The 17,985-nt window shown below is 39.2% G+C and overlaps 1 protein-coding gene across 2 annotated transcripts in view; it reads left to right on the forward strand.

Moving 5' to 3' along the window:
- The first annotated feature begins 3,340 nt into the window (after positions 1–3,340).
- HDAC3 (histone deacetylase 3) overlaps positions 3,341–17,985 on the forward strand; it is a 180,454-nt gene continuing 165,809 nt past the window's right edge. For both annotated transcript variants that reach the window (XM_058174614.1, XM_058174615.1), the window contains exons 1-2: positions 3,341–3,447; positions 5,411–5,493. In XM_058174614.1, coding sequence (XP_058030597.1) covers positions 3,393–3,447; positions 5,411–5,493 — 138 coding nt within the window. In that variant the 5' untranslated portion in view covers positions 3,341–3,392. The remainder of the gene's footprint in view (positions 3,448–5,410; positions 5,494–17,985) is intronic.

Here is a 17,985-nt window from a genome sequence, read left to right on the forward strand (position 1 = left end):
CCCCTCAGGCAATTCCTCTCTTGAAGAGATAGCAGAAAAAGTGATATCCAAAACCCAAGCCCTGACTGACTCACAAATGATGCTGCCCAGTTGCCCAGTAAAGCAATATATGTTGCACTGGTGGACTCATGAGTAGAAGTCCCAGGGCTCATTGTGTGTAATTTAAAAAAAAAAAAAAGAAGAAGAAAGAAAGAAAAAAGCCTGGATTGCACACTGATTAACCTCAATTTGGACTAATAAAAAATAAATCTTGGATGCACTAAAGTAAGAGCTAGGGCAGGTTCAGTAACCAACCCTTGGAAATGGGCAGCCTGTAATTTAAAGGAAAACCATGGCTGTGAAAATTTTGGGATGTGTGCTTGCTTGAAACCTGACTGGAAGCTCACAGAAAGTGATATCTAACAGCTGAAATTAATTGGCATAGAAAATTGGATACTGTAAAATTCTTACCAGAACTTTTCCCCTGGCTGCTAGACCTTCATGGTTGAAAGCTTTTGGGAGCCACTGAAGGAATCTTTTTTCTGTTGTCTCTATCAATGGCTTCCTTTGCATCAGAAAAATTAAAAGCACCCATCAAGCTTCCCTGATTTGATCAATTTTAATTTTTTGCCAAGAGCATGTTTCAAAACTCACGTTTTGAAAAAAAAAAAGTAGGGATTGTAGGAATTTAGCACCCACCCCCCTCCTAGAAGAATGAAATATTTTAGAAAATATTTAAAAAGGCAGAATATATTTCCCTGGATGAGAAATGGAGAAACATGTTTTAAAGACAAAGCAGCTCCCTGCAACTTCCTGCCACCCCCCACCTTTGCTAATGGGCCATCATCTGCATCATAATAGAACCCATCTAGAACAGAAACTCACCACATGGCAAGGCTCAGGCAAGCTTGAGGGACAACCTACAAGGCTAGCTAAGACCCCCACCCCCTGGGAGTCTGACAGCCAATCAGGGTACTCTTCCTTTGCCCCAGAAAGTTCAAAGCTCAGAAAAAGCATAAAACCAGGGAGCACACAGGATCTCAGCCCTTTTCTGTTCAGGATCTCAAGCCATGTGATCCTGACCACCATTAAACCATCTTTCCAAGCAGCCTCCATGTTTCCAGTGTCTTTGTCCCCACTTGGGACTGAACCCAGATGGATATTTCTTCCAACAATATAAACTTTTAGAAAAATTGTTAATTTTAGAAGAAGAATAAAGGAATTTTTTTTTTTAAAAAGCCCTGGAAAGACAGAGAGGGTTGTAAAGCATTATGGGACAGTATGTAAGTCTAAATGCTATTGCTATTAGAAATAGGTAAATATACCTCAGATAAGCAACAACACATGACATTTGTAGGAAGTTAGCACCCACCCCTCTCCTAGTAAAACGAGAGATATTTTGGGAAATATTTAAAGGGCAGGATATTTCCCCAAAAAGGAAGGCAGAAACTCAGCCCCCCCTTTTGTTAATGGACCATTAAGGCCTGAGCCAGTCCATTCTACATAACAAAGATAGCCCTCTACCCATCTAGCAACAGAACTCACCACATGGCACCTGGGGAGATTACATCAGCCCCCAGCAAGGCTCAACCAAGCCTGGGAGACAGAAAGCTTACAAAGTTAGCTAAGACCCATACTTCCTGGAAGTCTGACCACCAATCAGAGTGCATTTCTTACACAGGAACCGGAAACTCTAGGGTGGGGCCCAGAGAGGACATAAAACCAAGGCACTCTCAGCATCTCTGCCCTTATTCTGCTCAGGAACTCAAGCCATGCGATTCTGTCCATCATTAAACCATCTTAGTGTCTTTTTCACCACTGGGAACTAAACTCAGAAGGATATTTTTTCCAACACATATATTACAGTATATCAGGGGTTTCAAACTGATGGCCTATGGACCGGATGTGTCATGTGCAGGCCACACCCACCCCAGCTCCAGGAAGGGGAAAAACATCACTATACATCACATGACGCTGTGAGTTAGACACCCACGCACTATATCATTCATTTTACAAAAAGAAACCCAAAATAGAGAATGTGTGTGGAAAACTAAATATTTGTTTGTAACTAGATATTTATTTGCAGCCTTATAGGGGATGAAGAGTTATCGAATTTGTAATAAAGATTTTATTTATTTATTTATTTAATTTATTTTGTCACAACATCATACAAAAAGATTATATAGTATATAAACATATATATGAGTAAATATTAGGAGGTATAAGCATATATATATATGCTTATATATATACAAGAAGAAGAAAAAAACAATAGGACAGGAACGGTAGGCACGTTTGTGCGCTTATGCACACCCCTTATGGTCCTCTTAGGAATGGGGTGAGGTCAATAGTAGAAAGTTTTTGGTTAAAGCTTTTAGGATTATAGGAAGAGGCCACAGAGTCAGGTAAAGTATTCCAAGCACTGATGATTCTGTTACAGAAGTCGTATTTTTTGCAATCTATATTAAAGTGGTTGGCATTAAGTTTAAATCTATTGGTTGCTCTTGTATTATTGCAATTAAAGCTGAAGTAGTCTTTAACAGGAAGGACATTACAATGAAGGAATGAAACAGGAATGAAACAGGAAGGACATTACAATGAAGGAATGAAACAGGAAGGACATTACAATGAAGTCACTCTACCTATTTCTTTTCTCTTTATCTTACTACTTACTTTTGCACTTTTTCAGAGTTTAGTTTGTTTTCACTTTTGCTATTGCAAACAATTTTTTTAATAAATACGAAAATGGCATTTGTCCTTAGATTATTAAAAGCTTAATGGTAGTTCATAATAGTAGAAATTGAGTTAATGTATGTTGTTTAAGGATCTGAGAAAACAGCCATATGTAAAGGGGCCCTCTCAATCACTCCCTTCGGTCTAACTGAAGATTCTATCACAATCTGCTGTTTTACACAATGGAACCTATGCCTTTTGAGAGTATTTTAAGATGGTAGAAGCGAGTCTTTTGTTTTATTTTATATTAGCGCTATTTAAACTATTTAACTATAATTGTTTAGAAGTTGGGCTGAGAAAATCCATATGAAACCTAGAGGGAAAGAAAAAGTAAAAAAATAATCTCGTTACTGTCACTTAGTCATCGTCCAACTTTTGGCCGCCCAGATACGGCAGAAAATAAACACAGCAAACCGAACCGAATCAGAAGCCTGTTATTTGACTAAAAAGCAACACGACTCCCCACGGCCTTATTGCTCTTCGCTACGTAGCAACACTTCCCGACCCCAAACCAGAACGGAGGCGGTGACTAGGCGTCTGCGCGCAGGGAAAGAGAGGCCTTTTTTCCCTCCGGGTTGAGCTTCCGCACGTTGCTTAGGCGACGCGGTGACGTAAGCCTGTGGGTGGAGGGACGCAACCGGGAGGTCATTCGGCGCTCGAGTCCTTCCGAGTGTGGCGGCATGGCGAAGACTGTGGCTTATTTCTATGATCCCGATGTGGGCAATTTTCATTACGGTGCGTGCGCAGCAGCGGTAATTGGGAAATCTTGGGATGCTCGTGCTTTCTGATCGAGTGAAGACTGATTTTTCCTCGGTTGAGGGAAGGAGCGGACTTTTATTTATTTATTTATTTTATTATTCGTACTTTTATACCGCCCTATCTCCCTAGGGACTCAGGGCGGTTTACAGCCACTTAAAAAACATATATATATACAAAATAAAACATTAATTTAAAAAAACTTATTACATAAGCCGAATATTTAAAATAGAGATATAAATAATAAAACCCCATTTAAAACCAAATTTAAAATTTAAACATTTAAAAAATTTAAAATTCTAGTCCAGTCCTGCGCAAATAAATAGATGTGTCTTAAGCTCGCGGCGGAAGGTTCGAAGGTCAGGAAGTTGGCGAAGTCCTGGGGGAAGCTCGTTCCAGAGGGTGGGGGCCCCCACAGAAAAGGCCCTTCCCCTGGGTGTCGCCAGTCGGCACTGCCTGGCCGACGGCACCCTGAGGAGTCCCTCTGTGAGAGCGCACGGGTTGGTGAGAGGCATTCGGTGGCAGCAGACGGTCCCGTAAGTAGCCCGGCCCTATCCCATGGAGCTCTTTGAAGATCATTACCAAAACCTTGAAGTGCACCCGGAAGGCCACAGGCAGCCAGTGCAGTCTGCGCAGGAGAGGTGTTACGTGGGAGCCACGAGGGGCACCCTCTATCACCCGCGCAGCCGCATTCTGAACTACCTGGAGTCTCCGGATGCTCCTCAAGGGGAACCCCATGTAGAGAGCATTGCAGTAATCCCAATTTTCCTAACAGCCATGTGCCAAAGTTTCTCCTCTTTATCAGAAAGGCGTTGGGTTTGTTTCGGTCCTTGTCTTTGTTTTTTGCGGCAACGCTGAAATAAAGCCTTTAACTTTCTTTCCTGATTTGAAAGACTGAAGTTCTGTGCATGTGTAGGAAACCTGGCGGGAATCATTTCACACTACTTCATGTTTTGAGAAAGGAGAATAATAGAATATAATAAGAATTAGAATAGAATAAACAGATTTAGAGGGGATCTTGTAGGTCATTTAGTCCAACCCCTGCTCAAGCAGGAGACCATTCTAACGGTATGAGACTTTCCAAGTGCTCTTGATTATATTTGAACTACTGCTTCATTATAATTACTACTTCATATTCATCATGAACTTAAACAAGAATATTGTGCCCTTCAAAAGCTAACTTTAATAGAATAGAATAGAATTTTTATTGGCCAAGTGTGATTGGACACACAAGGAATTTGTCTTGGTGCATATGCTCTCAGTGTACATAAAAGAAAAGAAAAGAATTCTTACAGCAGTGCTTACTTTTACACACACACACCATCAATGACCCAGCCAACTTCTGTTTCAGAGTAACAGACCTTGTGGTTTTTAAAGGTCCAGATAGCAGCAAAGAGCACCTGGATTTTTGCAGTCCAGATCTGATAGCCTAATATATAGTGGCATACTATTCGTAGGGAAATATAATTATATCTGTATTTATGGAATGTAATAGAATTCAAGCATTGTTCTGTGAGAATGCCTGTATCTTCATCTATGGAATGTTAGAGGGTATGTGAAGAATCATAGATTCTTGATATTATTGTACAGAGTTGTATCAAGTATTCATGCTTATTACTTTATGAAGATTATTGCAGTTGTTCAGAACTTCAAATCCATTCCACGTTGTATACATGTAAATTACATTTGTGAAATTTGTGAAAAGATAGTTACACACCAGACTTCTTTTGATTGTTTAAACTAAGGAAATTTCCAAAACAAGATAAATATGTCTAGATCCCGTTAATGAATCAATAGTCTTTTAAAAGGCCTCCCACTTTTACTTTCCATATTATTCTTTATTCTTTGAGGACTTGTAGTAGTGATCAGGTAGATTCCTGTGCTTGTGCTGTGAAGATGTTAATTACACGTGTTTCTTTTCTCTTCCCTCTCCCCATATTAGGAGCAGGACATCCCATGAAACCACATCGGTTGGCATTGACCCACAGTCTGGTGCTACATTATGGACTCTATAAGAAGATGATTGTAAGTGCTGGACTTCACATGTTTGTTTTTAGATAATTATTGCTAATTTTAAGGAATTTATATACGTTAGCCAGTATGCACCATATAATGTGCTTTTAAGTACAGTAAAACTTTCAATAACCTTATTACACAGAAGACAATATCTGAAAGCAGGAATCCATAGTTTGGAATGACATTGTTTACCAGATTCAAAATTATGATATACTTGACTTCTTTTGTTTCTGTGAGTTTCAGCTAAGGAAGATTTTACCCCCACTTTCCTTTCCCATGGGAAAAGATGGTTCAGTACCTTCTGGCAGAATTGCCAGAGTTCACAGTTGCAGGTAGTTATAGTACCTAGTCATACAAACTGCCAGGATAGTTTCTGATCACCTGTTTACAGGAAAGGAAGAAAGTTCAACTTACTAAATTGCACTGACTGCTAACTGATCTTTTGGCATGGGTGGTTAAAATATATATATATCTGAATTAAAAGCAATATTATGTGGCATATTATGGCATTAGTTTTGTGATTTCAAATCTAGCTTCTTAAACATATAAATTGTAATCCCACTGTAGATCTTCAGTGTCTAAAATGTGTTTAGAACTCCTGGAATTCTTGATTCATGTTCATAAGGTACCTTTTATGTAACAGGTCTGAATCTACTCTCATCCTTAGAAACTCACTGGCAGAGAAATGTGCAAACTAACAGTACAGTATATCAAAAGATGACATGTTCAGGGTGACATCATGACAGAAATTCCACTCTTATTTGCAGGGCAGCGTTGAGGCAAGTACCACAATTGTGGCTTTTGTATTGTCATTGAGGAAAGCAGGGAGGGCTGACTATCCAGTAGTGGCAGGCAAAAGGCAACTAAGAAGAGAGGATTAAAAAAAAAACAAGGCAAAGAATAAGGGGATAAATAAGTAGGGAGAGTAGACAATAGCAAGTGTGGAACATAAGAGAGCAGAGAAGGAAGGGATAAATTAAGCTCACAAGAAGGCAAGGGGGGAAAGGATCACAAGAAGGCAGGGAAGAAAGAGATAATTATAGAACACTCCATGGCAGGATAAGAACGAACCTTGCATTTGAGTCTTACTCAACACTAAAAATATAAAAATTTGACACTTTTAAATAAACTGCTAGAACTTTATTTTTTAAACTAGATATTTTCCCCCAAATTTATAAATGATCCATTAAAATATCAAATTCTAAATTGGACATTTTTCCTTTTAAAAATCTGTGGTAAAAACTTCTACATTTTCATTTTCTATTTTTTTCAATCCAAATGGAAAAAGCAACAGATACTATTGTGATCTGCAAAACATGTATACGCTTATTCCCATAGAAACCTAGACTTTATATGTACCAAATATAAACTAATTGAGTTTCTAAAAGAAAAAATAAAGGGTCTAGAGGAAATTCTAACCACTCTGAAACTCAATCTACCAAAATAAGGAACTCCAAACTTCGTAAGAAAATTATACCCAAACTGAATATAATAATGACAACTTCTAAAAGAATCAACCCTATAAATAAACCTTTAAAAGAAGAAGACAGATGGAAACATGCAACTCATAGAAGAAAACACCAACCTAGTACAAAACCCCTGTCCAACCCAACCTACTCTGATGCAGCCCCGCTGGAGCTGAGCAATTGATTTCATAGACTCTCCCTGGAAGAAAACATGCAGACACCTAGAAAAGAAGCATCATCAAATATCCCTAAAAAAGCAGTATCTGCAAGTGCTTCTGTGACAGATAGAAAAATACCCGAAACCTCCCTAGGAAAAAAGACAAGTGTTGGTGTTGGGAGATTCAATTCTCAAGGGAACAGAACCAGCCGTCTGTAGACCAGACAGTCAATCTAGAAAGGTATTTGGCTCCCTGGAACAAAAATCAAAGTTGTATCTGAGAACCAAACCAAAATAATAACAGATTACCGTATTTTTCGGTGTATAAGATGCACCGGAATATAAGACACACTTTAATTTTGGGGGAGGAAAACAAGGGAAAAAGTATTCTGAACCAAATGGTGTAGTAATATATTATTTAATAAAATATCAGCATAGCAGAACAATTTTTACAACCATGTAACTTTTTACAACCATGTACACTTTTTACAATCATGTAAAGTCAACAGCGGTATTAAGAACCATCATCACTGTCATTAACAAATGAGGAGAGATTTTAAAGGTTCAAGCACTCCTCTAATTTTCTGGAAACCCCAAGAACTCATCATCGTCACTGGTATCAGAGTTTAGGAAGCAGAGTTGCTGACAATTGCTTTCTTCTCTACCTTCATAAATGATATCATCTTCAGTTCCATCTAAGGCATTACTAATGCCACATTTTTTGAAGGACCGTGTAACAGTTTTGTCCTTCACTGAGTTCCATTATGTTTTCACCCATTCACAAACTTCAGTGATAATGGGCCTCCTCATTAGTCCAGTGGGTGTCAGATCTTGATTACCAGCAGCCATCCATTTGTTCCACTCTTCTCGCATGTACACTTTGAATGGCTTGTTGATGGAAACATCAAGAGGTTGCAACTGGCTGGTAAGACCCCCAGGAATTATAGCTAGATGAGTCTTCACTTCTTTGAATCTTTTCTTTGTGGTTTCACTAATATGTGCTCTAAATTTGTTGAGCACTAATAAAGCTTTTTTTTCAGAAGCCCTCCAGGACGTTTGGACCACATACCTTCATTCCATGTTCATCCATTCATCCTTTCTCATGGACATGCACAACAACACCTCTTGGAATCACTTCCTTTGGGAAGGTTTTTCTTTTGAATATTAACATTGGTGGCACTTTGGTGCTGTCTGCAAAACAGGACAACACAACCGTGTAATGCAGGGCTGGGCAACTATGGCCCCTTTATGACCTATGGACTTCAACTCCCAGAATTCCTGAGCCAGCATGCTGGCTCAGGAATTCTGGGAGTTGAAGTCCATAGGTCATAAAGGGGCCATAGTTGCCCAGCCCTGGTGTAATGTGTTTCCTCATGTCCTGAGGTTTTCACTGTTATGCTTTTGGCACCTTTCACATCAACAGTCCTATTTGATGGCACATCAAAAGTTAGTGGGACTTCATCCATATTCTCAATCTGGCCAGTTTCAAAATTATTTTTCTTCCTAGCATTTATTACAAATGTATAAAAAGACAGAATCTTAGATTCATACTCTTTTGGCATTCTTTGTGCAATTCTAGTTTTGATGCACATAGCAAGGCCATATTGCCTCATAAATCTGAAGCACCACGATGGTGATCCAGTAAAATCCTGAATGCCTTTCTGTGTAGCAACGCGTTTGGCTTCATACATCACCATTTTTGTGGTGACCGCGAAGCCACTGTTCCGGTGACCTGTGATCCAGTCTTTCATATCCTCTAAGTGGGGCCACTTTTCAGGAACCCCACGGAAGTTGTGCTTGCTTTTATCCTTTACCTTTTGCAGCTGTTCCAGCTGTTTCCTCCACTTTCTTACCATTTTTCAGTTGGAGGTGGCCAAAAATGTTTCTCCGCTGCTCTGTTTCCATGCTCCTGATCATATTTCATGACTTCCAGCTTGAAAGAGATTTTGTATGCTTGCCTTCTTGGCTTTGACATTTTTCTGCAAGAAAGAACAATATTGTGTCCTTTATAAGAATGCAGAGTACTGTAGCTAAAATCATGTTCAGTCATACACATACACTAGAGTAGCTCATTATGCCCTCACCCTAAACTACAGTAACAATAGCAAGCTGAGAATTTTAGGACATTGATGATTTGTTTCCTCCCTAACCCTATCCCAGGGGTCTGCAAACTTGGCTCTTTTAAGACTTGTGGACTTCAACTCCCAGAGTTCCTCAGCCAGCTTTGCTGGTTGAAGTCCACAAGTCTTAAAAAAACCAAGTTTGCAGACCCCTGCCCATACCCTATATAAACAAGTGCTAACCCTAACCTGTTATAAACAGATGCTAACCTTAACCCCTAACCCAGAGGTCTTCAAACGTGATTGCTTTAAGACTTGTGGACTTCAAGTCCCATAATCCTGAGAGTTAAAATCCACAAACTGACTGCTTTAAGACTTGTGGACTTCAACGCCCAGAATCCTGAGAGTTAAAGTCCACAAGTTGACTGCTTCAGCTCCGACTTACAAGCAGCAATGGTGGTGGTGGGGTGCGGCTTCGGCTCCGGCTCCTAAAGGTGAGTGGCGGTGGCGGTGGCTCAGATAGCTGAGGGGCGCCTGAGGCAGTGGCAGGGCAGTGCCTCAATTTATAGCAAACGGTTCCCAGAACCGTTTGCTTTTCACTTTTCTGATTGGCGGTTGGATTCCAGAACACCGCCAATCAGCTGTCTGTTGCCACAGTTGTCGCCGTTGCCACCATTTCCGACATCACATCCCCAGGTATGGCTGATGCAACATTCGGCGTATAACACGTACCCAGTTTTTCGCCCTCTTTTTGGGGGTAAAAAGGTGTGTCTTATACACTGAAAAATACAGTACTACCCTTTTCTATTACTACACATTGAGATAAATGACACAAAAATGAAACTGGAAATAATATTGAGTGATTTAGCTAGTCAAGAAAGTTAAGGAGTTAGGTGCACAAGTAGTTTTTTCATCTGTACTGCCAATGAAAGATCAATGCAGTGGCTCAGTGGCTCAAATGCTGAGCTTGTCTACCGAAAGGTTGGCAGTTCAGTGGTTCAAATCCTTAGTGCCACGTAACGGGGTGAGCTCTAGTTACTTGTCCCAGTTTCTGCCAACCTGGCAGTTTGAAAGCACATAAAAAATGAAAGGTCATGGCAAGAACAAAGGATTCTTTTTTTTTAATACAAAAGTTTTGTTTATTTTTTGAAACAAAACGAACATAAAAACATCTTAAATCCAATTACAGTGTTTCAGTGGGGTGGTTACATATCTCTTGTGCACTTTCAACATAAAAATATTCTTAATTCATCTAGTATTAATTACCTCCATCTAATATCCAATCTTTTATTTGTTTATTTATTTATTTATTTAATTTCTATACCGCCCTTCTCTGGGTGGTTTACAGCTGGACTCCGGACTCAGGGCGGTTTACAGCCAACATAAAACAGATTCATCAATAAATTAAAAAATAATTTTTAAAAATCTAATTCAATTAGGCCGAATTCCATTAAAACTATTAATAAAACAATAATAAAACCCAAGTTAAAAACTATATTACAATTAGGCCAGCCCTGTGCGGTGAAACAGAAAGGTCTTGAGCTCACGTCAGAAGGTCCGGAGGTTGGGAGCAAACGTAACCCCAGAGGCAGCTCATTCCAGAGGGTAGGTGCCCCCACAGAGAAGGCTCTCCACCTGGGGGTAGCCAGCCGACATTGTTTGACTGACGGCACCCTGAGGAGACCCTCCCTATGGGAGCGCACAGGGCGATGGGAAGCTATTGGTGGCAGCAGGCGGTCCCGTAGATATCCCGGTCCTGTGCCATGGAGCGCCTTAAAGGTGGTAACCAACACCTAGAATTGCACCCGGAAGACCACCGGCAACCAGTGCAGCTTGCGCAGGAGAGGTGTTATATGGGAGCCACGAGTAGCTCCCTCTATTACCCATGCAGCCGCATTCCGGGTGCTCTTCAAGGGGAGCCCCATGTAGAGAGCATTACAGTAGTCCAGGCGGGAAGTGACGAGGGTGTGAGTAACCGTGCATAAGGAATCCCGGTCTATGAAGGGGTGCAACTGGCGAATCAGGCGGACCTGATAAAAGGCTCCCCTGGCGACGGCCATCATATGTTCTTCTAACGACAGCCGAGCATCCAGGAGAACACCCAAGTTGCGGACCCTCTCCATAGGGGCCAATGACTCGCCTCCAACAGTCAGCGATGGAACCAGCATCCACAGCCACTCAGTCTTGGAGGGATTGAGTCGGAGCCTGTTCTTTCCCATCCAGACCCGCACGGCCTCCAGACACGGGGACATCACTTCAACAGCCTCGTTGGGGTGGTTAGGGGTGGAAATGTACATCTGAGTATCATCAGCGTACAGATGACATCGCACCCCAAAACCACAGATGATCTCACCCAGCGGCTTCATATAGATGTTGAACAGGAGAGGCGAGAGGACCGACCCCTGCGGCACCCCACATGTGAGGTGCCTCGCAGCCAATCTCTGCCGCCCTGCCAACACCGTCTGTGATCGGTCAGAGAGATAGGAGGAGAACCACCGAAAGATGGTGCCCCCCACTCCCAATCCTCCCAGCCGCCACAGCAGGATACCATGGTCGATGGTATCAAAAGCCGCTGAAAGGTCTAATAGGACCAGGACAGAGGAACAACCCCTATCCCGAGCCCTCCAGAGATCATCAACCAACGCGACCAAAGCCGTCTCCATGCTGTACCCCAGTTGGAAGCCGGACTGGAACGGGTCAAGATAGACAGTTTCCTCCAGGTACTGGGGAAGCTGTCTTGCCACCACACTCTCAACAACCTTCGCCACAAAGCGAAGGTTGGAGACAGGACGGTAATTCGATAAAACAGCTGGATCCAGAGAGGGCTTCTTGAGGAGGGGCCTCACCACCGCCTCTTTCAAGGCGGATGGGAAGGCACCCTCCATCAAGGAAGCGTTAACAATTCCCTGGAGCCAGCCTCATGTAACCTCCTGTGTGGCCAGTACCAGGCAGGAGGGACACGGGTCCAATAAACATGTCGCATTCAGCCTCCCCAGTATCCTGTCCATGTCCTGGGGAGTCAGAATCGAACTCATCCCAGATAACATCATCAAGAACAGCCTCCGTCATCCCACTCGAATCTACCCAATCAGAGTCCAAACCATCCTGAATCTGAGCGATTTTATCGTGCAGATATTGGCCAAAATCCTCAGCACGACCCTGCAAGGGGTCCTCCCGAGCTCCCTGATGAAGTAGGGACCAGGTCACCCTAAACAGGGCGGCTGGGCAATTATCTGCTGATGCAATAAGAGCGGAAAAATACTCACGTTTTGCCACTCTTATTTTAGTTAACCAATGGCTATAATCTTTCATACTCTCATTCCATATAAACGTCCACAAATTAATACTTTATCTAATAGCATTATTCATTCCATCATTCTAAATCAAGTTAATATTTCACTTAATAAAAGTCTTTCTCCAATCTTTTCTAACATATCCTTCCTTCTCACCATTGATAAAATAAGTCCCATATCTTATAATATTGCTTATCTTCCTGTTCTTTAATTTCAAATGTCAGTTTGCTCATTTCTGCACATTCCATTATTTGCCTAATAATTTCATCTTGCAAAGGTAATTTCTCATTTTTCCAGTTTTTAGCAAACACAATCCTAGCTGCTGTTACAATATTCACCATCAGATATCTCAATTCCCTACTGTATATTTCTGGTATGATCCCCAATAAAAAGACTTCTGGCTTAAAATCTATATGTTTTTTAATTATTTTTTCCAACCATGTGTATATTTTAGTCCAATCTCTTTTAGCTTCCACACATGTCCACCACATATGGTAATATGATCCAGGTGTCTGATGGCACTTCCAACATTTTTCAGATTTGTCCTTGAACATTCTGGCAATCCTTGTCGGGGGTAGATGCCACCTATAAAACATCTACAAATTCTCTTTATATGCCGCAGACATTGTCATTTTATAATTATGTGTCCATAATTTTTGCCATACCTCTAAATCAATCCCATGTCCAAAATTCTTCCCCTAGGCAATCATCGTCTCCTTAACTTGTTCTTCTTCCAGTTTAATCTCTAACAAATATCCATACAATTTCCTAATTAAGTTGTCATCAGCACCTGTTAAAATCTTATCAAAACTAGTCAGATTACTATAGAAGCCTTCTGTCTTGGAATCTTTATCATATCTGGAGCATATTTGCAGATAAGAAAACCAATTCATTTTTATGCCTTCTGTTTCTAGTTCCTGCATAGTTTTTAATTCACTCTTTTCATTTAACAATTCTTTATATCTAACAATTTTTTTCCTTTCTAAATGTTATTGAATATGAAAAAGCCTCAATAGTTGATACCCAAACTGGAATTTTTAAAAAGTCACTTTTCTTAATCCTCTCCTAGTTTAATAACAGAGCTTCCCTTACAATATGTCTTCTAAAATACTCCTGTGTTTTAGCTTGTCCTTATCATAGGAAAGCATGTCATCCCAATAGCAGATTGTGACCTTCCAAAATCAGTATTCTGTTGTTCCTTAAGGTTATCCATTCCTTGATCCACATTAAGTTTGATAATATAATTCCCAACTGGTTAGCCCAAAACCCCCTCTTGTTCTCACATCTTGCAATAATTTTAATTTTATCCTCACTTTTTTACCCTGCCAGATATATTTCAGTATTATTTTATTCAATTTCTCAAAATATCCTTTCCCCAATCTAATTGGAATTGTTTGGAACAGATATAGTATTCTAGGCAGAATATTCATCTTAATCGTTGATATTCGTCCAATCAATGATAACTGCAGGTTCTCCCATTTTGCCAAGTCTGACACAATCTGCTGTTTGAGTTTACTATAATTACTCTCTTTCAATGTACTACATCTTGCAGTCAAAAAGATCCCCAGGTACTTAACTTTATTCGTAATCTGCATCTCTGATCTTTCTGCTAGTTCAGCTTTTTGCTTCTTTAACATATTTTTTGTTAAAATTTTCGTTTTATCTTTATTTATTTTCAAACCTGCAACTTCTCCAACTTCTCCTATTTTATCTATCAACTTAATTATAGATTCTAATGGGTCCTCAATAATAAAGACCAAATCATCAGCAAATGCTTGTAATTTCTATTCTTCCTTTTGGATTTTCATGCCTTTTATTTCTCTTTCCTCTCTAATATTTCTATTTAATACTTCCAATGTTAGTACAAACAGCAGAGGTGACAGTGGGCAACCCTGCCTTGTTCCTTTTTTAATTTGAATCGATTCTGTCAGTTCACCATTTATAATTACTTTGGCTGATTGCTTATAATATATAGTTTCTATTGCCTTAATAAACTTTCCTCCAAATCCCATTTGTTCCAGTTGTAAAAGCATAAAACGCCAATTGATATTGTCAAAAGCTTTTTGTGTTTCAAGGAAAATCAACGCCATCAGTTTTTCCAGGTGGCCTCATAATATTCTAAAGTATCCAGTATTATCCTCATGTTATTTCTAATATGTCTTTTGGGCAGAAATCCATTTTGATCTGAGTGTATAAAATCATTCAAATATCTTTTCAGTCTTTATGCCAATATTGAAACAAAAATTTTATAATCTGAATTTAACAGAGATATAGGCCTATAGTTTTTAACTTGTTGTAAATCCATGTCTTCTTTTGGGATAAGTGTAATATATGCCTCCGTCCAAGTCTCTGATATTTTCTTCTTTAACATCACTTCATTCATAACCTCCAATAGTGGAAGACTCAACTGTTCTTGAAATGTCATGTAGTATTCAGCTGGCAATCCGTCTGGACCTGGCGTTTTCCCATTTTTTTGTTTTTTAAGTACTTGGGTTAATTCCATCATTGTTATATTTCCTTCCAGCATCAGTTCAGTATCTTTAGAGATCTGAGGTAAATTAGCTTTCTGTAAATAATATTTACTATTTCCCTCTTCAATACTCTCTTGTTCATATAGTTTTCTATAATAGTCTTGGACAATTTTTTTCTTCTCTTCATTCCCAAACTTAATCTGGCCTTGATTATCCACTAATTGTAGTATTCTCTGAGATTCTTTCTCTTTTTTCAATTTATAAGCTAACCATCTACCTGGTTTATTAGCATTTTCAAAATAATTCTGTTTCACCCCTCTAATTTTTTGTCTTAATTCTTCTTTTTCAATCAGCTATTTTATGTTTAATTAAGTCCATTCTCATTTTAATATCTTTTTCCTCTGAAGATTTTTGTAGTTCTTGTTTTAATTTTTTATAACTATTTTCTAATGTTTTAAGGGCTTGTCTTTTCTTAAAGTTTCTTTTCCGTGTATCATCCAGCCTCTTACATAAGCCTTCATTGCATCCCAACGATTTTGGACCAATGTATCCTCTTTTTTATTTTCCTTAAAGAAAAAAGCCAATTCTTCTCCATTTTTTGGACAAATTCTTTATCTCTTAAAATCATTGTATTTAAAGTCCATCTAGACCTTCTTTTTTGCCCTTTCCATGTTGTTTTCATAAGGTTATGGTCCGCCCAGGTACTGGTTTCTGTATCAATCTTTTTTATATTAGAGGTCAGTTCTATTGTCATCCATATTATATCTATTCTAAATCAAGATGAATGTCTATTTCATGTCTATTTCATGAATGTCTAGTTCAGTGCAATACTTGTTTTGCAGCTGTCTTTCGCAGTACTCTTTTCAAATTTGGATAGTGTCCTCTTTGTAAACAAATTAGCAGTCTACGTGGACAAATTACCTATCTAGAATCTCAAATCTATGCTCTCCAAGCAGAAATTAGGTGCCCAATTTAACCATTCCAGCTTCCATGCCATCAGTCCCCTCTACCACAAAGATCCTGCAGGAGAAGGGCAGTATGGACAACTGTGGGATCTGGCAGGGTGAGAGCTGTGAACCATAAACACAAAGCTTTTGCAGTGTCCCAGTATAACAGATATAGTGCCCTTGCTGACCTTAATAGGGATACTAAAGTGACAGGTCAAGGTAGTTGTAGATAACTCAAACAATCAGGGGATCATGGTCCAAGATGAAGAACTTACTTTGGAAAGGTATTACACATCGGTCACACAAGAGGAGCATGGTATCCAAAAAGAGAAGCCACCTTCTGATTGGTGATTCAATTGTAAGGGATGTAAATTTAGGAAAGGATATGGAGGTTTTGAAAGAGGTCAGGTGTCTGCCAGGTGCTACTGCCAGCAGAGACAAGAGGCGTATTCTTAAGATAGTCAAGAATGCCAGCAAGGATTGTGATGTTGTTTCTATTATACATCTTGGCACAAATGATCTGTCCCAAAAGGATGTACTTTCTGTGCAGAATGATTTCCAGAGCTTGGGGTATGAACTTAGTAGTATAGGTTGTAGGCTTATCTTTTCAGAGGTTTTACCAGTATATAAGGAACAAAAAGGTAAAGGCCAGCGTGTAGTGGAGTTTAATGTATGGCTAAAGGAGTGGTGTAAAAGGGAAGGCTTTGGTTTTATTAGTCATGATGTCTGCAACTGGTCCAATGAAAAACTGTACAAAAGAGATGGATTGCATCCATCAAAGAAAGGAACTGAGTTACTTAGCAATAAATTCACAGATTTTCTGGATAAACGTTTAAACTGAACAGTGGGGACAGAGAATTAATTGATACAGAAAATTTCTGTCCCCAGCAATCCAAAATTAATAGGGTTATCAGTGCATGTAAGATAGATGTCTGTGTGGGTAAGATTATCAGCCCTGCTATCAAGCAAAACCAAGCATTTAATAGTGAGTGCCATACCATATGCACTAGTCAAACAGGTGGCAAGAAAGTAGGGGCAGTCAGGCACAACACAGGTTATGTAGATAGTAAATACAAGGTCAATCAAAATGGACTCAAATGTCTACACCAATCAAATGTCTATACACCAATAAACAGGGTGAATTAGAAATTCAAGTAAATGAGGGCAGATATGATATTGTTGCCATTACGGAAACTTTTTTTTTTTTTTTTTTGTTTACATTTATACCCCGCCCTTCTCCGAAGACTCAGGGCGGCTTACAATGTATAGGGCAATAGTCTCATTCTATTTGTATATATTTACAAAGTCAACTTATTGCCCCCCCAACAATCTGGGTCCTCATTTTACCTACCTTATAAAGGATGGAAGGCTGAGTCAACCTTGGGCCGGGCTCGAACCTGCAGTAATTGCAGGCTTTGTGTTCTTAATAACAGGCCTTACCAGGCAGAGCTAAACCGGCCCATCCCATTAGTGGGATGAAACTGACAAATGAAACATACAGCTTATATTATATTATAATATATATATAATATATATATATTGTTATGTTATGTTATGTTATGTTATGTTATTTGAATAAAAAGTATATTATCTATTTTCCTGATTTCTTTCTCTCCATGCATCTTTTAAGTTCATTTCCTCTATCATTTTAAAAAACGATTTTGGAAGGATCTTTTTATTTTGTTTTGTTGCTTTTTGTGTTCTATACTCCAATTTGCCATTAATTACACCATTAAAATTGCCCAGTATGCAAATATTCTCATAGTCCAAATCAACAATTTTTGCATGTAGTTTCCTGTAAAAATCTTCTTGATTATCATTGGGAGCATATAATGCTATTAAAAGTGTTTTCATATTGTTATCTAATATTTCCAACATCAAAATCCTACTATTCTCATCTGAATATATTTGCTTTGCCCTAATTGTATCTCTAATGTATAAAGCTATTCTTCTTTTCTTGCATTGTGGTAGTGAAGTAAATACTTTCCCCAATTTTGGCTGGATTAGTAATTGTTCATGTTGTTTTTTAATATGTACTTCTTGCAAACAAATTATATCCAATTTTAATTTCTCTAATTTGTGAAATGTTTTTATTCTCTTGATAGCT

Source organism: Ahaetulla prasina, chromosome 3 (assembly GCF_028640845.1).
Source record: "Ahaetulla prasina isolate Xishuangbanna chromosome 3, ASM2864084v1, whole genome shotgun sequence".
Classification (NCBI taxonomy): domain Eukaryota; kingdom Metazoa; phylum Chordata; class Lepidosauria; order Squamata; family Colubridae; genus Ahaetulla; species Ahaetulla prasina.